This window comes from Taeniopygia guttata, chromosome 2 (genome assembly GCF_048771995.1).
Source record: "Taeniopygia guttata chromosome 2, bTaeGut7.mat, whole genome shotgun sequence".
NCBI lineage: Eukaryota > Metazoa > Chordata > Aves > Passeriformes > Estrildidae > Taeniopygia > Taeniopygia guttata.
In genome coordinates, this window is record NC_133026.1 from 150,846,986 (window position 1) to 150,869,144 (window position 22,159).

Consider the following 22,159-nt stretch of genomic DNA (forward strand, 5'->3'; position numbering starts at 1 on the left):
GAGGAGCTTCTCCTCCTGGAGCTTCTCCTCCTGGAGAGGAGCTTCTCCTCCTGGAGCTTCTCCTCCTGGAGAGGAGCTTCTCCTCCTGGAGAGAAGGTTCTCCTCCTGGAGAGGAGCTTCTCCTCCTGGAGAGAAGGTTCTCCTCCTGGAGAGGAGGTTCTCCTCCTGGAGAGGAGGTTCTCCTCCTGGAGAGAAGGTTCTCCTCCTGGAGAGAAGGTTCTCCTCCTGGAGAGGAGGTTCTCCTCCTGGAGAGGAGCTTCTCCTCCTGGAGAGGAGGTTCTCCTCCTGGAGAGGAGGTTCTCCTCCTGGAGAGAAGGTTCTCCTCCTGGAGAGGAGCTTCTCCTCCTGGAGAGGAGGTTCTCCTCCTGGAGAGGTGGTTCTCCTCCTGGAGAGGAGCTTCTCCTCCTGGAGAGGAGCTTCTCCTCCTGGAGAGAAGGTTCTCCTCCTGGAGAGGAGGTTCTCCTCCTGGAGGTTCTCCTCCTGGAGAGGAGCTTCTCCTCCTGGAGAGGAGGTTCTCCTCCTGGAGAGAAGGTTCTCCTCCTGGAGAGAAGGTTCTCCTCCTGGAGAGGAGCTTCTCCTCCTGGAGAGGAGGTTCTCCTCCTGGAGAGAAGGTTCTCCTCCTGGAGAGGAGGTTCTCCTCCTGGAGAGGAGCTTCTCCTCCTGGAGAGAAGGTTCTCCTCCTGGAGAAAAGGTTCTCCTCCTGGAGAGAAGGTTCTCCTCCTGGAGAGGAGCTTCTCCTCCTGGAGAGGAGGTTCTCCTCCTGGAGAGGAGCTTCTCCTCCTGGAGAGGAGGTTCTCCTCCTGGAGAGGAGCTTCTCCTCCTGGAGTGAAGGTTCTCCTCCTGGAGAGGAGGTTCTCCTCCTGGAGAGGAGGTTCTCCTCCTGGAGAGGAGGTTCTCCTCCTGGAGAGAAGGTTCTCCTCCTGGAGAGGAAGTTCTCCTCCTGGAGGTTCTCCTCCTGGAGAGGAGGTTCTCCTCCTGGAGGTTCTCCTCCTGGAGAGGAGGTTCTCCTCCTGGAGAGGAGGTTCTTCTCCTGGAGAGGAGGTTCTCCTCCTGGAGAGGAGCTTCTCCTCCTGGAGAACCGCCCTGGGAGGTGATTTTGGGTGGTGGGCTCCTGGCACCGGGTCAGCTCCACTTGGCCACGGTGGGATTGAGGAGAAGCTCCTTGGAGAGGACCATGGGAACACCTCTGAGGCTGCAACGGGCGGTTGGTTGGTTGGTTGATTGATTGATTGATTGATTTGTTGGTTGATTGGTTGATTGATTGATTTGTTGGTTGATTGATTGATTGATTGATTTGTTGATTGGTTGGATGATTGATTGGTTTGTTGGTTGGTTGGTTGATTGGTCAATTGGTTGATTGATTGATTTGTTTGTTGGTTAGTTGGTTGATTGGTTGGTTGGTTGATTGATTGATTGATTTGATGGTGGTTGGCTGGTTGATTTGTTGGTTGGTTGATTGATTGGTTGGTAGGTTGGTTGATTGATTGATTGATTGATTTGTTGGTTGGTTGGTTGATTGATGGTTTTATTGATTGGTCGATTGGTCGATTGGTTGATTGATTGATTTGTTTGTTGGTTGGTTGATTGATTTGTTGCTTGGTTGATTGGTTGATTGGTTGGTTGATTGGTCGATTGGTTGATTGATTGGTTTGTTTGTTGGTTGGTTGATTGATTTGTTGGTTGATTGGTTGGTTGATTGATTGATTTGATGGTTGATTGGTTGATTGGTTGATTGATTGATTTGCTGGTGGTTGGTGGGTTGGTTGGTTGATTGATGGTTTTATTGATTGGTTGGTTGATTGGTCAATTGGTTGATTGATTGATTTGTTGCTTGGTTGGTTGGTTGATTGGTTGGTTGGTTGATTGATTTGTTGGTTGATTGATTAGTTGATTGGTCGATTGGTTGATTGATTGATTTGTTTGTTGATTGGTTGATTGGTTGATTGATTGATTGATTGATTTGTTGGTTGATTGATTGATTGATTGATTGATTGATTTGTTGATTGGTTGGATGATTGATAGATTTGTTGGTTGATTCGTCGATTGGTTGATTGATTGATTTGTTGGTTGATTGATTAATTGATTGGTCAATTGGTTGATTGATTGATTTGTTGGTTGGTTGGTTGGTCGATTGGTTGGTTGATTAATTTGTTGGTTGTTTGCTTGGTTGGTTGATTGACTTGTTGGTTGATTGGTTTGTTGATTGGTCGATTGGTTGATTGATTGATTTGTTGCTTGGTTGATTGTTGATTGGTTGGTTGATTGATTTGTTAATTGGTTGGCTGATTGATTGATTGAGCCATTGATTGATGGATCAGTTGGTTGGTTGGCTGATTAAACAATCAGTTGGTTGGTTGGTTTGTTGATTGATCAGTTGGTTGGTTGATTGATCAGTCGGTTGGTTGGTTGGTTGATTGATCAGTTGGCTGGCTGGTTGGTTGATTGATTGAGCCATTGGCTGGTTGATTGATCAGTTGGTTGGTTTGTTGACTGATCTGTTCGTTGGCTGCTTGGTTGATTGACTGAGCCATTGGCTGGTTGATTGATCAGTTGGTTGGTTTCTTGATTGACTGAGCCATTGATTGGTTGATTGATCAGTTGGTTGATTGGCTGATTAATTGATCAGTTGGTTGGTTGGTTAATTGATCAGTTGGTTGATTGGCTGATTAATTGATCAGTTGGTTGATTGGTTGATCGATCGGTTGGTTGGTTGATCAGTTGCTTGGCTGATTAATTGATCAGTTGGTTGATTGATCGGTTGGTTGATTGGCTGATTAATTGATCCGTTGGTTGGTTGGTTGATTGATCGGTTGGTTGATTGGCTGATTAATTGATCAGTTGGTTGGTTGGTTGATTGATCAGTTGGTTGATTGGCTGATCAATTGATCAGTTGGTTGGTTGGTTGATTGATCGGTTGGTTGGTTGATCAGTCAGTTGGCTGACTGATTGATCAGTTGGTTGATTGGTTGATTGATCAGTTGGTTGGTTTGTTGATTGATCAGTTGGTTGGTTTGTTGATTGATCAGTTGGTTGGCTGCTTGGTTGATTGACTGAGCCCTTGATTGGTTGATTGATCAGTTGGTTGATTGGCTGATTAATTGATCAGTTGTTTGGTTGGTTAATTGATCGGTTGGTTGATTGGCTGATTAATTGATCAGTTGGTTGGTTGGTTGATTGATCGGTTGGTTGGTTGATCAGTCAGTTGGCTGACTGATTGATCAGTTGGTTGATTGGTTGATTGATCAGTTGGCTGGTTTGTTGATTGAGCAGTCGGTTGGTTGGTTTGTTGATTGATCAGTTGGTTGGTTGCTTGGTTAATTGATTGAGCCATTGGCTGGTTGATTGATCAGTTGTTTGGTTGGTTGATTGATCGGTTGGTTGAGTGGCTGATTAATTGATCAGTTGGTTGATTGATCGGTTGGTTGATTGGTTGATTAATTGATTAGTTGGTTAGTTGGTTGATTTATCGGTTGGTTGATTGGCTTATTAATTGATCAGTTGGATGATTGGTTGATTGATCAGTTGGTTGATTGGCTGATTAATTGATCAGTTGGTTGGTCGGTTGATTGATTGAGCCATTGATTGGTTGATTGATCAGTTGGTTGGTTGATTGATCAGTTGGTTGGTTGGTTGGTTGATTGATCAGTTGGTTGATTGGCTGATTAATTGATTAGTTGGTTGGTTGGTTGCTTGATCGGTTGGTTGATTGGCTGATTAATTAATCAGTTGGTTGGTTGATTAATTGATCAGTTGGTTGGTTGGTTGATTGATCGGTTGGTTGGTTGATCAGTCGGTTGGCTGAATAATTGATCAGTTGGATGATTGGTTGATTGATCAGTTGGTTGATTGGCTGATTAATTGGTCAGTTGGTTGGTTGGTTGATTTATCGGTTGGTTGATTGGCTGATTAATTGATCAGTTGGTTGGTTGGTTGATTGATCGGTTGGTTGGTTGATCAGTCAGTTGGCTGATTGATCAATCAGTTGGTTGATTGGCTGATTGATCAGTTGGTTGGTTTGTTGATTGAGCAGTCGGTTGGTTGGTTGATTAATTGATCAGTTCGTTGGCTGCTTGGTTGATTGATTGAGCCATTGATTGGTTGATTGATCTGTTGGTTGATTGGTTGATTAATTGATCAGTTGGTTGGTTGGTTGATTGATTGGTTGGTTGATTGGCTGATTAACTGATCAGTTGGTTGGTTGGTTGATTGATCGGTTGGTTGGTTGATCAGTCAGTTGGCTGATTGATTGATCAGTTGGATGATTGGTTGATTGATCAGTTGGTTGATTGGCTGATTAATTGATCAGTTGGTTGGTTGATTGATCGGCTGATTGCTTGATCAGTCGGTTGGCTGATTGATTGATCAGTTGGTTGGTTGATTGATCAGTTGGTTGGTTGATCAGTCAGTTGGCTGATTTATTGATCAGTTAGTTGATGGTTGATTGATCAGTTGATTGATTGAGCCATCGCTTGGTTGATTGATTGATTTATTATCTACTCATTGATCTGCTACTCAATCAACTAATCACTCAATCAATCAACTTATCGATCACTCCACCCGCCCCTCTGACCCGTCCCTCCCGTCCCCGCAGTCCGAGGACCTCGGCGCCTGCGCGCAGTTCGACGGCGGCCGCCAGACGCGCAACATGATGCCGAGCGCCAGTTGCGTCTTCCCGACCTTCAACCTGCGCAAACCGTCCTCGGAGACGGACATCGAGAACTGGGCCTCCAAACACTTCAACAAACACACCCAAGGACTCTTCCGGCGGAAGGTCTCCATCGCCAACATGTTGGCCTGGAGCAGCGAGTCCATCAAGAAGCCCATGATCATGACCAACGATCGCAACGTCAAGAAGGAAGCGTGCGAGATCTTCAAGCTCATCCAGATGTACATGGGTGACCGGCGGGCCAAGACGGACCAACTCAACGTGGCTTTGGAGATCGCCACCAAAGGTTGGAGCATGCAAGGGTTGAGAGATGAGCTCTACATCCAACTGTGCCGGCAGACCACCGAGAACTTCCGTTACGAGAGTTTGGCACGTGGGTGGGAGCTCATGGCCATTTGTTTGGCCTTTTTCCCACCGACGCCCAAATTCCATTCCTACCTTGAGGGATACATCTACCGGCACATGGATCCGGTGAATGACACCAAAGGTGAGTGAGGAACCGTGGAACGGTGGGTTCTGTGGTGGTTCTCCATGTCTGGAAGTTCTCCAGGTCATGTTGGATGGGGTTGGAGTGACCTCGGATAGTGGATGGTCTTTGTGGTTCCTTCCACCCAAACCATTCCATCATTCCATGATTCCATGGTTCCATGATTTGGTTCCTCAAGTTCCTTCCAACCCAACCTTCAGAGGTTCCTTCAACCCAAACCATTCCATGATTCCACAATTCCATGATTCCACGTCCCACCTCATTGATTTGGTTCCTCAAGTTCCTTCCAAACCAACCTTCAGAAGTTCCTTCAACCCAAACCATTCCATGGTTCCATGGTTCCATCAGTCCATGGTTCCATCATTCCATGGTTCCATCATTCCATGTCCCACTGATTTGGTTCCTCAAGTTCCTTCCAACTCAACCTTCAGAAGTTCCATCAACCTAAACCATTCCATGATTCCATGGTTCCATGATTCCATGTCCCAACCCGTTGATTTGGTTCCTCAAGTTCCTTCCAACCCAACCTTCAGAGGTTCCTTCAACCCAAACCATTCCATGATTCCACAATTCCATGATTCCATGTTCCAACCCATTGATTTGGTTCCTCAAGTTCCTTCCAACCCAACCTTCAGAGGTTCCTTCAACCCAAACCATTCCATGATTCCATGGTTCCATCATTCCATGGTTCCATGATTCCACGTCCCAACCCACTGGTTTGGTTCCTCAAGTTCCTTCCAACCCAACCTTCAGAGGTCCCTTCAACCCAACCATTCCATGATTCCACGTCCCAACCCATGATTGGTTCCTCAAGTTCCTTCCAACCCAACCTTCAGAGGTCCCATCACCCAAACCATTCCATCATTCCATGGTTCCATGGTTCCATCATTCCACGTCCCAACCTGTTGATTTGGTTCCTCAAGTTCCTTCCAACCCAACCTTCAGAACTTCCATCAACCCAAACCATTCCATGATTCCATGGTTCCATGTCCCATCCCATTGATTTGGTTCCTTTCCTCTTGGTTGATCTCCTCGTGGAACAACAGATGAGGAACTCATCCCAAACATCTCCTGGAGGTGCTGTGGGACCTTTCCCACCCTTCTCCTTCCTGGAAATCCAACGGGAGATCCAAGAGGAAATGAGCTTTGACACCTTTGTGGGATCAGTGTCACCTCCACTCCTGGAACTTCTCCCATCTCCTCAAGTTCCTTCCAGCCCAACCTTCAGAGGTCCCATCCACCCAAACCATTCCATGATTCCATGGTTCCATGATTCCATGTCCCAACCCATTGATTTGGTTCCTCAAGTTCCTTCCAACCCAACCTTCAGAGGTTCCTTCAACCCAAACCATTCCATGGTTCCATGGTTCCATCATTCCATGGTTCCATGATTCCATGTTCCAACCCACTGATTTGGTTCCTCAAGTTCCTTCCATCCCAACCTTCAGAGGTTCCTTCCACCCAAACCATTCCATGGTTCCATGGTTCCATGATTCCATGATTCCATGGTTCCATGATTCCACGTCCCAACCCACTGATTTGGTTCCTCAAGTTCCTTCCAACCCAACCTTCAGAGGTTCCTTCAACCCAAACCATTCCATGATTCCATGGTTCCATCATTCCATGGTTCCATCATTCCATGTTCCAACCCATGATTTGGTTCCTCAAGTTCCTTCCAACCCAACCTTCAGAGGTTCCTTCCACCCAAACCATTCCATGGTTTCATGTCCCAACCCGTTGATTTGGTTCCTCAAGTTCCTTCCAACCCGACCTTCAGAGGTCCCATCCACCCAAACCATTCCATGATTCCATGGTTCCATCATTCCATGGTTCCATCATTCCATGGTTCCATCATTCCACGTCCCACCCCGTTGATTTGGTTCCTCAAGTTCCTTCCAACCCAACCTTCAGAGGTCCCACCACCCAAACCCCCCCATGGTTCCACCACCATTCCCACCTCCAGATGTTTCTTCTCGAGTCGCTTTGGATCCCGAAAGAAAAACGCCCAAATTTGGGATGGAACCAGAAGGTCTTGATCTCCTGAAGGTTTTGGTGGTGGCCACAGAAGGAGATGCAAATCTGAGAAATTCGGGAATTTTTGGAGACCTTCTCCATCATTGGCGTCTCTTCTCCCAAATCCATCATTGGGACATTCCCATGAGTTGATGTCACCTCCTGGTGGCTCGTGGAGAAATTTGGGATATTTTTGGGATCTCCACGTTCCGACGTGTCCTTCACCCACTGGAGGCCACCAGGAGATGGATTTAGGAGAATTGTCCCCATGGATGGAGAAGATCTCCTCAAATCCCCCATTTCTCCACTTGGTCGGTCCCACCAGGAGATGGATTTGGGAGAATTGTCCCCATGGATGGAGAAGATCTCCTCAAGTTCTCCCATTTCTCCACTTGGTCGGTCCCACCAGGAGATGGATTTGGGAGAATTGTCCCCATGGATGGAGAAGATCTCCTCAAGTTCTCCCATTTCTCCACTTGGTCGGTCCCACCAGGAGATGGATTTAGGAGAATTGTCCCCGTGGATGGAGAAGATCTCCTCAAGTTCCCCATTTCTCCAATGGGTCGGTCCCACCAGGAGATGGATTTGGGAGAATTGTCCCCATGGATGGAGAAGATCTCCTCAAGTTCTCCCATTTCTCCACTTGGTCGGTCCCACCAGGAGATGGATTTGGGAGAATTGTCCCCATGGATGGAGAAGATCTCCTCAAGTTCCCCCATTTCTCCACTTGGTCGGTCCCACCAGGAGATGGAGTTGGGAGAATTGTCCCCATGGATGGAGAAGATCTCCTCAAGTTCTCCCATTTCTCCACTTGGTCGGTCCCACCAGGAGATGGATTTGGGAGAATTGTCCCCATGGATGGAGAAGATCTCCTCAAGTTCTCCATTTCTCCACTTGGTCGGTCCCACCAGGAGATGGATTTGGGAGAATTGTCCCCATGGATGGAGAAGATCTCCTCAAGTTCCCCCATTTCTCCACTTGGTCGGTCCCACCAGGAGATGGATTTGGGAGAATTGTCCCCATGGATGGAGAAGATCTCCTCAAGTTCCCCCATTTCTCCCATTGGTCGGTCCCACCAGGAGATGGATTTAGGAGAATTGTCCCCATGGATGGAGAAGATCTCCTCAAATCCCCCATTTCTCCACTTGGTCGGTCCCACCAGGAGATGGATTTGGGAGAATTGTCCCCATGGATGGAGAAGATCTCCTCAAGTTCCCCCATTTCTCCACTTGGTCGGTCCCACCAGGAGATGGATTTAGGAGAATTGTCCCCATGGATGGAGAAGATCTCCTCAAGTTCTCCATTTCTCCAACTGGTCGGTCCCACCAGGAGATGGATTTGGGAGAATTGTCCCCATGGATGGAGAAGATCTCCTCAAGTTCCCCATTTCTCCCATTGGTCGGTCCCACCAGGAGATGGATTTGGGAGAATTGTCCCCATGGATGGAGAAGATCTCCTCAAGTTCCCCATTTCTCCCATTGGTCGGTCCCACCAGGAGATGGATTTGGGAGAATTGTCCCCATGGATGGAGAAGATCTCCTCAAGTTCTCCCATTTCTCCCATTGGTTGGTCCCACCTGAGGTGCCAAAGGCATTTCCCGCCAAAAAGAGGCTCCGCCCACAACTCCCCCCGCAGCCAATCAGAGCCCTTCGCTGGGAATTCCCACATTTCAGCCTCGTTCTGAGTTTTCCGGGTTTTTTTCCGGGAATTTCGGTGTCTTTGTGCTGATTGGTTCCCTTGGCGGTGTCGATTCCATCTCATTTGCATAAATTTGCATTTTTGTTGGAGTTTTAATCTGGTTTTTATTTTCATTTTATTTGGGTTTTTTTCCTTTTATTGTCAGTTTTAAGTCTCATTTTTGTTTTAATTTATTTTAATTTTAATTTTAATTTTAATTTTAATTTTAATATTTATTTTAAGTTTTATTTTAATTTTAATTTAATATTTATTTTTATTTTATTTTTAGTTATGTTTTATTTTATTTTAAAATTATTTTTATTTTTATTTTTATTTTTAAATTATTTTTATCTTAATTTTTAGTTATGTTTTATTTTATTTTAAAATTATTTTTATTTTTATTTTTTAATTATTTTTATTTTTAGTTTTAGTTATGTTTTCTTTTTATTTTCAAAATATTTTAATTTTAAATTTTATTTCAATTTAAATTTGTATTTTAATTTAGATTTTAATTTGTATTTTGATATTTATTTTAATTTTAAGTTTAATTTTATTTTAATTTCTGTTTTAATATTGTTTTTATGTTATTTTAATTTAAATTTAATTTGTATTTTATTATTAATTTTTATTTTTCTTTTTATTTCGGTTTTATTTTTGATTTTAATTTCGATTTTAATATTGATTTTCATTTTAATTTTAATTTTTATTTCAGTTTTAATTTTGATTTCAATATTAATTTTCATTTTTATTTTCATTTAAAATTTAATTTTCATGTTAATTTTTATTTTTATTTCAATTTTAATTCCAATTATAATTTATATTTGTATTGCAATTTTAATTTCAACTTTCATTTCGATTTCAATTTTGATTTAAATTTTAATCTCCATTTTAATTTAGATTTTTATTTTAATTTTTATTTCTATTTTAATTTCACTTTTAATTTCGATTTCAATTTTAATTTCAACTTTCATATTGATTTTTATTTCTATTTTAATTTTATTTAATTTGAATTTCCAATTTTAATTTTTATTTTAATTTCAATTTTAATTTTAATTTCGATTTTCATTTCAATTTTAATTTCGATTTTAACTTAGATTTGTATTTTGATTTTAATTTTAATTTCGCTCTTTATTTCTATTTTAATTTCGATTTCAATTTTAATTTCAACTTTCATTTCGATTTTTATTTCTATTTTAATTTCATTTAATTTGAATTTCAATTATCATTTCGATTTCAATTTTAATTTCGATTTTTATTTCATGTTTAATTTAGATTTGTATTTTGATTTTAACTTTAATTTTGATTTCGATTTTAATTTCAATTTTAATTTCGCTCTTTATTTCTATTTTAATTTCTATTTAATTTCAATTTCAATTTTAATTTTAATTTTGATTTTAATTTTAATTTTAATTTTGCTTTTAATTTTGATTTGTATTTTGATTTTAATTTTAATTTTAATTTTAATTTCGATTTTCATTTCAATTTTAATTTACATTTCTATTTTTATTTTAATTTTAATTTCGATTTTTATTTCAATTTTAATTTTATTTTAATTTTAATTTCGCTCTTTATTTTTATTTTAATTTCTATTTAATCTCAATTTCGATGTTAATTTCACTGTTAATTTCGATTTTTATTTCCATTTTAATTTCAATTTTAATTTTGCTCTTTATTTCGATTTTAATTTCGATTTTAATTTCGATTTTACTTTCCATTTTATTTTTGATATAAATTTTAATTTTGATATAAATTTTAATTTTAATTTTAATTTCGATTTTAATTTTAATTTCCATTTTCTTTTCCATTTTAATTTCGATTTTAATTTCAATTTCCATTTTAATTTCGATTTTAATTTCAATTTCAATTTCGATTTTAATTTCAATTTTAATTTAATTTAATTTCTATTTAATTGTTATTGCCATTTCTATTTCATTTCGCAGTTAATTAATTTCTCGTTAATTTAATTTCTCATTCCCCCCCCACCCCGCCCAGTCTCGCGGCACCTGCGGCACCTCCGGGCCAGGACCAATCAGAAGAAACCCAAAATGCGCAAGAAACCAAAGGCCCCGAGCCCCGAGAGCCCCGGTAGGGCGGGGAGTCATTAATTAACTCATTAATTAATTAATTAATCGGGTAATTAATACGGGGAGATGGAGCTGGCCTCATTCATGTAGTATTTGTAGTATTAATATTAATATTAATAATTATGTATTATTAATATTAATACTGGTATCGGTATTGGCAGCATTATTAGTATTAATATTATTAGATTAATTAGGGTAATTAATAGGGGGAGATAGAGCTGGCCTCATTAATGCAGTATTTGTAGTATTAATATTAACATTAATAATGTATTGTTAATATTAATATTGGTATTGGTGGTGGTATTGGTATTGGTATTGGCAGCACTATTAGTATTCATATTATTAGATTAATTAGGGTAATTAATAGGGGTGAGATAGAGCTGGGGTCATTTATACAGTAGTATTATTAATATTAATAATAATTATTACTTATTATTAATTAATATTAATATTGGTGTTAGTATTGGTATTGGCAGCACTATTAGTATTCATATTATTAGATTAATTAGGGTAATTAATAGGAGGATATGGAGCTGGGGTCATTCATGTAGTACTAGTATTAATATTAATATTAATAATAATGTATTGTTAATATTAATATTGGTATTGGCGTTGGTATTGGTATTGGCAGCACAATTAGTATTAATATTATTCGATTAATTAGGGTAATTAATAGTGGGGAGATACAGCTGGCGTCATTCATGTACTATTTGTAGTATTAATATTAATATTAATAATTCTGTATTATTAATATTAATATTGGTATTGGTATTGGTATTGGTGTTGGTATTGGTATTGGCAGCACTATTAGTATTAATATTATTTGATTAATTAGGGTAATTAATAGGGGGAGATAGAGCTGGGGTCATTCATGTAGTATTTGTAGTATTAATATTATTATTAATAATTATGTATTATTAATATTAATATTGGTATTGGTATTGGTATTGGTATTGGTATTGGTATTGGTATTGGTATTGGTATTGGCAGCACTATTAGTATTCATATTATTAGATTAATTAGGGTAATTAATAGGGGGGAGATAGAGCTGGAGTTATTAATGTAGTATTTGTAGTATTAATATTAATATTAATAATTATGTATTATTAATATTAATACTGGTAGTGGTATTGGTATTGGTGTTGGTATTGGCAGCACTATTACTATTAATATTATTAGATTAATTAGGGTAATTAATAGGGGGAGATGGAGCTGGTGTCATTCATTTAGTATTAGTAATAATATTAATGTTAATAATTTTGTATTATTAATTAATCTTAAAATTGGTATTGGTATTGGTATTGGTGTTGGTATTGGCAGCACTATTAGTATTAATATTATTCGATTAATAAGGGTAATTAATAGGGGGAGATAGAGCTGGAGTTATTAATGTAGTATTTGTAGTATTAATATTAATATTAATAATTCTGTATTATTAATATTAATACTGGTATTGGTATTGGTATTGGCAGCACTATTAGTATTAATATTATTAGATTAATTAGGGTAATTAATAGGGGGAGATGGAGCTGGAGTCATTCATTTAGTATTTGTAGTATTAATATTAATATTAATAATTCTGTATTATTAATATTAATACTGGTATTGGTATTGGCAGCACTATTAGTATTACTATTATTAGGTTAATTAGGGTAATTAATAGGGGGAGATGGAGCTGGGGTCATTCATGTAGTATTTGTAGTATTAGTATTAATATTAATAATTATTTATTATTAATATTAATACTGGCATTGGTATTGGTAGCACTATTAGTATTAATATTATTAGATTAATTAGGGTAATTAATAGGGGGAGATGGAGCTGGCCTCATTCATGTAGTATTTGTAGTAATAATATTAATATTAATAATTCTGTATTATTAATATTAATACTGATATTGGTGTTGGTGTTGGTGTTGGTATTGGCAGCATTATTAGTATTCATATTATTAGATTAATTAGTGTAATTAATAGGGGGAGATGGAGAGGGCCTCATTCATGTAGTATTTGTAGCATTAATATTAATATTAATAATTCTGTATTATTAATATTAATATTGGTATTGGTATTGGTATTGGTATTGGCAGCACTATTAGTATTAATATTATTCTGTTAATTAGGGTAATTAATAGGGGGAGATGGAGCTGGCATCATTCATGTAGTATTTGTAGTATTAATATTAATAGTAATAATTCTGTATTATTAATATTAATATTGGTATTGGTATTGGTATTGGTATTGGTATTGGTATTGGTATTGGCAGCACTATTAGTATTCATATTATTAGATTAATTAGGGTAATTAATAGGGGGAGATAGAGCTGGAGTCATTAATTTAGTATTTGTAGCATTAATATTAATAATAATAATTATTTATTGTTAATATTAATATTGGTATTAGTATTGGTATTGGTATTGGTATTAGTATTGGTATTGGCAGTACTATTAGTATTAATATTATTAAATTAATTAGGGTAATTAATAGGGGGGAGATGGAGCTGGAGTTATTAATGTAGTATTTGTAGTATTAATATTAATAGTAATAATTATGTATTATTAGTATTAATACTGGTATTGGTATTGGTATTGGTATTGGTGTTGGTATTGGTATTGGTATTGGCAACGCTATTAGTATTAGTATTATTCGATTAATTAGGGTAATTAATAGGAGGATATGGAGCTGGGGTCATTCATATAGTAGTAGTATTAATATTAATAATAATTATTATGTATTATTAATTAATATTAGTATTTGTATTCATATTTGTATTGGTATTGGTATTGGTATTGGTATTGGTATTGGCAGCACTATGAGTATTCATATTATTCGATTAATTAGGGTAATTAATAGGGGGAGATGGAGCTGGCCTCATTCATGTAGTATTTGTCATATTAATATTAATAGTAATAATTCTATATTATTAATATTAATACTGGTATCGGTATTGGTGGCATTATTAGTATTCATATTATTAGATTAATTAGGGTAATTAATAGGGGGAGATGGACCTGGCCTCATTCATGTATTATTAGTGGTATTAATAATAATAATAATGTATTGTTAATATTAATATTGGTATTGGTGTTGGTATTGGTATTGGTATTGGCAGCACTATTATTATTAATATTATTCGATTAATTAGGGTAATTAATAGGGATGAGATAGAGCTGGAGTTATTAATGTAGTATTTGTAGTATTAATATTAATAGTAATAATTCTGTATTATTAATATTAATATTGGTATTGGTATTGGTATTGGTAGCAGTATTAGTATTCATATTATTAGATTAATTAGGGTAATTAATAGGGGGGAGATAGAGCTGGGGTCATTCATGTAGTATTAGTACCATTAATATTAATAATAATAATTCTGTATTATTAATATTAATACTGGTATTGGTATTGGTATTGGCAGCGTTATTAGTATTCATATTATTCAATTAATTAGGGTAATTAATAGGGGGGAGATAGAGCAGGGGTCATTCATATAGTAGTAGTATTAATATTAATATTAATAATAATGTATTGTTAATATTAATATTGGTATTGGTATTGGTATTGGTATTGGTATTGGTATTGGTATTGGTATTGGCAGCACTATTAGTATTAATATTATTCGATTAATTAGGGCAATTAATAGGGGTGAGATAGAGCTGGGGTGATTCATGTAGTATTTGTATTATTAATATTAATATTAATAATTATGTATTGTTAATATTAATATTGGTACTGGTGTTGGTATTGGCAGCACTATTACTATTATTATTATTAGATTAATTAGGGTAATTAATAGGGGGAGATGCAGCGGGCCTCATTCATGTACTATTAGTAGTATTAATATTAATAGTGATAATTCTGTATTATTAATATTAATACTGGTATTGGTATTGGTGTTGGTGTTGGTGTTGGTATTGGCGGCATTATTAAAATTAATATTATTACATTAATTAGGGTAATTAATAGGGGGAGATAGAGCTGGGGTCATTCATGTAGTATTAGTGGTATTAATATTAATATTCATATTAATATAATTAATTATACATGATGAAATATTAATATTAATATAATACATTAAGAATTAATATTCATATTCGTATTGTAGCATAAATAATTTAATTAATATAATTAATATATTTATTACATAATTAATATACCAATTTGCTATCATGTATTCAATTAATAGAATTAATTTATAATTCTTTAAACAACTATATTTCATTAAATTAATATAACAAAATTTATAATTAATTTAATTGATAAAATTCCCTAAAATAAGTGATGATGTCAATTATTAATTCTAAATTAATAGTGGTAATAATTATTTTAAATTATTAATAATGATGATTATTAATAATTTTATTATTAAATAGAAAATTATTCCATGATTAATACTAATAATACAAATAAGATTTATAAATCGCTGCATTTAATGTAATTAAGGGAATTGCATTTATTTAAATAATTTAGTAAATAATTATAGTGAATTATTAATTTATTAATTAATTTTTAATTATTTTTTTTCTTTTAAAAATATTTACATTAATGTAAATAATCGTGTTAATTAACAGGAGTTTGGATTTAATATGGGATTGATCCGATTAATCCAATGGATTGAATTAATCAATGGAATTAATTAGTGTAATTAATGGGGCCGGGGCAGCTTTGGGGACACCCGGGAGGGACCCGGAGGGACCTTCGGGAACCGGAGAGGAGCGGACAAGGACCTGGAGAAGCCACCAAAGACCACCAAAGTCCACCAGAACCCACCAAAGTCCCACCAGGTCCCACCAAAGTCCATCAAACCCCACCAGAACCCACCAAACACCACCAGAACCCATCAGATCCCAACAGGTCCCATCAGAACCCACCAGAAACCACCAGAGTCCACCAGAACCCCCCAAAGTCCACCAGAACCCACCAGAACCCCCCAAAGTCCACCAGAACCCACCAGAACCCCCCAAAGTCCACCAGAACCCACCAGAACCCCCCAAAGTCCACCAGAACCCACCAGATCCTCACCAGGTTCCACCAAACTCCATCAAAGCCCACCAGAACTCACCAGAACCCACCAAAGTCCACCAGAACCCCACCAGGTCCAACCAGAGTCCACGAGAGCCCACCAGGTCCCACCAAAGTCCACCAGATATTCACCAGGTCCCACCAGGTCCCATCAGAACATACCAAGGTCCACCAGAACCCACCAAAGTCCCACCAGGTCCCACCAAACTCCATCAAACCCCACCAGAACCCACCAAAGTCCACCAGAACCCACCAGAACCCACCAGAACCCACCAGAACCCACCAGAGTCCACCAAACCCCTCCAAGTCCTCATCAAACCCCACCAGGTCCCACCAGAACCCACCAAAGTCCACCAGAACCCACCAGAACCCACCAGGTCCCATCAGAACCCACCAGGTCCCACCAGGTCCCACCAGAGTCCACCAAAGCCCCCCAAACCCCACCAGAACTCACCAGAACCCACCAAAGTCCACCAGAACCCACCAAACTCCACCAGATCCCACCAGAACCTACCAAAGTCCACCAGAGTCCACCAGAGTCCACCAGGTCCCACCAAACCTCACCAGGTCCCATCAGAACCCACCAGAGTCCACCAGAACCCACCAAACCTCACCAGATCTCATCAGATCCCACCAGAACCCACCAAAGTCCACCAAAGTCCCTCAGAACCCACCAGAACCCACCAAAGTCCACCAGAGTCCATCAGGTCCCACCAGAGTTAACCAGAGTCCACCAGAAACCACCAAGGTCCTCCAGGTCCCACCAAACCTTACCAGGTCCCATCAAACTCCATCAAATCCCATCAGATCCCATCAGGTCCCACCAGAGTCCACCAAAGTCCACCAGGTCCCACCAGAACCCACCAGATCTCCAGGGTTCTTGGGATGGTCCAGAAGGTCCCACGAGGTCCTCAGAGCTTCTTCTAGAATGGTCCAGAAGGTCCCACCAAGTCCTCAAAGTTTCTGGGATGGTCCAGAAGGTCTCTCCAGGGTTCTTGGGATGGTCCAGAAGGTCCCATGAGGTCCTGGAGGTGGCATCTCCCACCCTGGAGATGACATCCCACCACTCGGTGTCCTCTCTTGCAGGGGTGGCCATCAGCACCTACGCCAAGTACTGCTACAGCAAACTGCAGAAGGCGGCGCTGACCGGGGCCAAGAAGGTACCACGAGGTGGGGTGGGAGTGGTCAGGGGGGGACATGGAGGTCACCTCCACCGGGGAACCACCGGGGAACCACCAGGGAACCACCAGGGAACCACCAGGAGCTCCTGGGCTTGGGGGAGGGGCTGGAGGAGGGACGGGGTGGGGGAGAACTTCTGGAGAACTTCTGGAGAACTTCTGGAGAACTTCTGGAGAACTTCTGCTGGACAGAAGGAGATCTTCATATGGGGATCTTCTGGAGAAGTTCTGGAGAAGTTCTGGAGAACTTCTGGAGAACTTCTGGAGAACTTCTGGAGAACTTCTAAAGAACTTCTAAAGAACTTCTGGAGAACTTCAGAAGAACTTCTGGAGAACTTCTGGAGAACTTCTGGAGAATTTTTGGAGAACCTCTGGAGAACTTCTCGAGAACTTCTGGAGAACTTCTGCTGGACAGCAGGAGATCTTCATCTGGGGGTCTTCTGGAGACCTTCTGGAGAACTTCTGGAGAACTTCTAAAGAACTTCTGGAGAACTTCTGAAGAAATTCTGGAGAATTTCTGAAGAACCTCTGGAGAACTTCTAGAGAACTTCTGGAGAACTTCTGGAGAACTTCTGGAGAACTTCTGGGACTTCTCCAGGAGAACTTCTTGTGGGGATCTTCTGGAGAACTTCTGGAGAACTTCTGCTGGACACCGGGAGATCTTCATCTGGGGATCTCCTAAAGACCTTCTGGAGAACTTCTGGAGAACTTCTGGAGAACTTCTGGAGAACTTCTAAAGAACATCTGGAGAACTTCTGAAGAACCTCTGGAGAACTTCTGATGGACACCAGGAGATCTTCATCTGGGGATCTTCTAAATAACTTCTGAAGAACTTCTGGAGAACTTCTGGAGATCTTTTGGAGACCTTCTGGAGAACTTCTGCTGGACACCAGGAGATCTTCATCTGGGGATCTTCTAGGGAACTTCTGGAGAACTTTTGGAGAACTTTTGGAGACCTTCTGGAGAACTTCTAAAGAACTTCTGGAAAACTTCTGGAGACCTTCTGGAGACCTCCTGAGAAGCTTCTGAGGAATGACCTTCTGGGAGCTTTCCAAGGAACTTCTGGAGAACTTCTGGAAGCCCATCACCGACGTTCCTCTTTCCAGAAGGGTCCCGGAGCTTTGGCTCGTTCTTCTCCTGGCAAAATCCATCGGTGGAGATCCTCCAGAGGGGTCATGGTGCCACCAAGATCTGTAGGGTTGGGTCCACCTCTGAAACGAGATGGTGGATGGATGGTGGATCCATGGATGATGGACCATGGATGGATGGTGGACCATGGATGGATGATGGACCATGGATGGATGGATGGATGGTGGAACCATTGATGATGGACCCATGGATGGATGATGGAACCATGGATGGATGATGGATCCATGGATGGATGGTGGAACCATGGACAGATGGACCCATGGACAGATGATGGCTCCATGGATGGATGATGGACCATGGATGGATGGTGGATCCATGGATGGATGGTGGATGGATGGTGGAACCATGGATGGATTCATGGACAGATGATGGATCCATGGATGGATGGTGGACCCATGGATGGATCCATGGATGGTGGAACCATGGATGGATGGTGGACCATGGATGGATGGTGGACCATGGATGGATGGTGGACCATGGATGGATCTATGGATGGATGGATGATGGACCCATGGATGGTGATGGATCCATGGGATGGATGATGGAACCATGGATGGTGGGTCCATGGATGGATGGATGGTGGACCCATGGATGGATCTATGGATGGATGGATGGATGATGGACCATGGATGGTGGAACCATGGATGGTGATGGATCCATGGATGGATGATGGACCCATGGATGGATGGATGGACAGATGGATGATGGACCATGGATGGATGGTGGAACCATGGATGGATCCATGGATGGATGGTGCACCCATGGACAGATGATGGCACCATGGATGGATGATGGACCATGGATGGATGGATGGTGGAACCATTGATGGAACCATGGATGGATGGTGGAACCATGGATGGTGGAACCATGGATGGATCCATGGACAGATGGTGGACCCATGGATGGTGGACCATAGATGGATGGTGGAACCATGGATGGATCCATGGATGGATGGATGATGGATCCATGGATGGATGATGGAACCATGGATGGATGGATGGATGGATGGATGGTTGGTGGATCCATGGATGATGATGGTCCATGGATGGTGGAACCATGGATGCATGGTGGACCATGGATGGATGATGGACCATGGATGGATGGTGGATCCATGGATGATGGACCATGGATGGTGATGGATCCATGGATGGATGGATGATGGATGGATGATGGACCATGGATGGATGGATGGTGGACCATGGATGGAACCATGGGTGGATGGATGGATGGTGGACCCATGGATGGATGGTGGAACCATGGATGGACAGATGATGGATCCATGCATGGATCCATGGATGGATGGTGGACCATGGATGGATGGATGGATGGTGGGTCCATAGATGGATGATGGACCATGGATGGATGGTGGATCCATGGATGGATCCATGGACAGATGATGGAACCATGGATGGATGGATGGACAGATGGATGGTGGATCCATGGATGGACAGATGATGGAACCATGGATGGATGGGTGGATGGATGGATGGTGGACCCATGGTGGATCCATGGACAGATGATGGACCCACGGATGATGGAACCCCATAACCACATCCCTCCAACCCCTCCCCACCCCCACCACCCCACGACCTTCACCCACCACCGATCCCACCAACCCCACCCCACCCCACCCCCCAAACCACCTCTGACCTCCTTGTCCTCCTCAGGGCCTGAAGAAGCCCAACCTGGAGGAGATCCGTCACGCCAAGAACGTCGTCTTCAACCCGTCCATGTTCGGCAGCTCCCTGCAGGAGATCGTGGCCATGCAGAAGGACCGTTACCCCGACCGGCAGCTGCCCTGGGTCCAGACCCGCCTCTCCGAGGAGGTCCTCGCCCTCAACGGTGACCAGACCGAGGGTATCTTCAGGTAAAGCCACCACACGTCCAGGTGGACATCTCGCGGATGGAGGTTCTCCAAAGGTTTGGGGGTTTTTGGGGGTGTTGTTCTCTGGTGGGTTCTCGGAGGGTTCCTCGTGGTGGGTATGGGAGGTGTGGTGGGGGTTGGTGGGAGCAGAAGATCTCCATGGATGTGGAGGTTCCTCCATGGTGGCACCAAAACATCTCCAAGGTCATGGAGGTTCCTCCATGGAGGTTCCTCTATGGTGGTCACCACGGTCATGGTGGGGTTTTGGTGGGACCATCCAGGAGGTCCCTTGAACTTCTCCTTGGTCCATGGCCATGGTGGTCACCACAGCCATGGTGGGGTTTGGTGGCACCAAAACATCTCCAAGGACATGGAGGTTCCTCCATGGTGGTCACCGAAGTCATGGTGGAGTTCTGGTGGTACCAAAACATCTCCAAGGACATGGAAGTTTCTCCATGGTGGCCACCAAAGTCATGGTGGGGTTCTGGTGGGACCAAAACATCTCCAAGGCCATGGAGGTTCATCCATGGTGGTCACCACAGTCATGGTGGAGTTCTGGTGGCACCATTGAGAAGGTCCCTTCAACTTCTCCTTGCTCCATGGCCATGGTGGTCACCACAGTCATGGTGGCACCAAAACATCTCCAAGGTCATGGAGGTTCATCCATGGTGGTCACCAGAGTCGTGGTGAGGTTTTGGTGGCACCATCCAGAAGGTCCCTTCAACTTCTCCTTGAACCATGGAGATTCCTCCATGGTGGCCACCACAGTCATGGTGGCACCAAAACATCTCCAAGGCCATGGAGGTTCCTCCATGGTGGCCACCACGGTCATGGTGAGGTCTTGGTGGCACCATCCAGAAGGTCCCTTGAACTTCTCCTTGATCCATGGAGGTTCCTCCATGGTGACCACCACAGTCATGGTGGCACCAAAACATCTCCAAGGCCATGGAGGTTCCTCCATGGTGGTCACCAGAGCCATGGTGGAGTTCTGGTGGCACCATCCAGAAGGTCCCTTCAACTTCTCCTTGGTCCAAGGCCATGGAAGTTCCTCCATGGTGACCACCACAGTCATGGTGAGGTTTTGGTGGGACCAGAACATCTCCAAGGACGTGGAGGTTCATCCATGGTGGTCACCACAGTCATGGTGGTACCAAAACATCTCCAAGGTCGTGGAGGTTCCTCCATGGTGGTCACCACAGTCATGGTGGAGTTCTGGTGTCACCATCCAGAAGGTCCATTGAACTTCTCCTTGATCCATGGGGGCTTCTCCATGGTGGCCACCATGGTCGTGGTGGAGTTGTGGTGGCACCAAAACATCTCCAAGGCCATGGAGGTTCCTCCATGGTGTCCCCCAAGGTGGGCTCTTGGTGCCACCAACCATCTCCTGCTTCTCCTGGATCACCCAAACCCATTGACCCGGGATGTCCTCATTGGTCACTCCCCCCACAGAGTCCCCGGTGACATCGACGAGGTCAACGCCCTGAAGCTCCAGGTGGACCAATGGAAGATCCCCACCGGCTTGGAGGACCCGCACGTTCCCGGTAGGACTTTGCGACAACATCGGGTGGGACGAGAACCTCCATGAGGAGAATCTGACATCTCCTGGGGTTGTCCATGTCCTCCTCAGCGTCTCTGCTGAAGCTCTGGTACCGGGAGCTGGAGGAACCTCTGATCCCTCACGAGTTCTACGAGGAGAGCATCTCCCACTACGAGAACCCCGAGGCCGCCATCGCCGTCGTCCACGCGCTGCCCAGGATCAACAAGATGGTGCTGTGCTACCTCATCCGCTTCCTCCAGGTATCTTCTGCCAGGGCCACCGGGTCACCAACGGTTCCGATTCCTGCTCCTGACGTAGTTATGGGTTCTCTGAGGTCATAATGGAGTTCCACCAACTTCAGGACCTCAATGTTCCTCCTCACACCCCATTGGTTCATGTTCCTGGTTGGTTCTCCTGAGGTGGTTATGGGTTCCTCAAGGTCATCATGGAGTTCCACCAACTCCAGCACCTCCATTTTCCTCCTTC

The 22,159-nt window shown here is 41.9% G+C and overlaps 1 protein-coding gene across 17 annotated transcripts in view; it reads left to right on the top strand.

Moving 5' to 3' along the window:
- The window catches only part of ARHGAP39 (Rho GTPase activating protein 39), a 113,707-nt gene that overhangs the window by 82,758 nt on the left and 8,790 nt on the right, over positions 1–22,159 (top strand). For 16 of the 17 annotated variants that reach the window (XR_012054305.1, XR_012054310.1, XR_012054313.1 and 13 more), the window contains exons 5-10: positions 4,592–5,153; positions 10,836–10,928; positions 17,032–17,105; positions 19,940–20,139; positions 21,586–21,677; positions 21,764–21,933. Coding sequence is in view for 3 of the 17 variants with exons in the window: in XM_041714112.2 (XP_041570046.2) it covers positions 4,592–5,153; positions 10,836–10,928; positions 17,032–17,105; positions 19,940–20,139; positions 21,586–21,677; positions 21,764–21,933 (1,191 nt within the window). In the remaining 14 variants the exon portion in view is untranslated. The remainder of the gene's footprint in view (positions 1–4,591; positions 5,154–10,835; positions 10,929–17,031; positions 17,106–19,939; positions 20,140–21,585; positions 21,678–21,763; positions 21,934–22,159) is intronic. The other variant, XM_041714113.2, reaches the window with a different exon arrangement.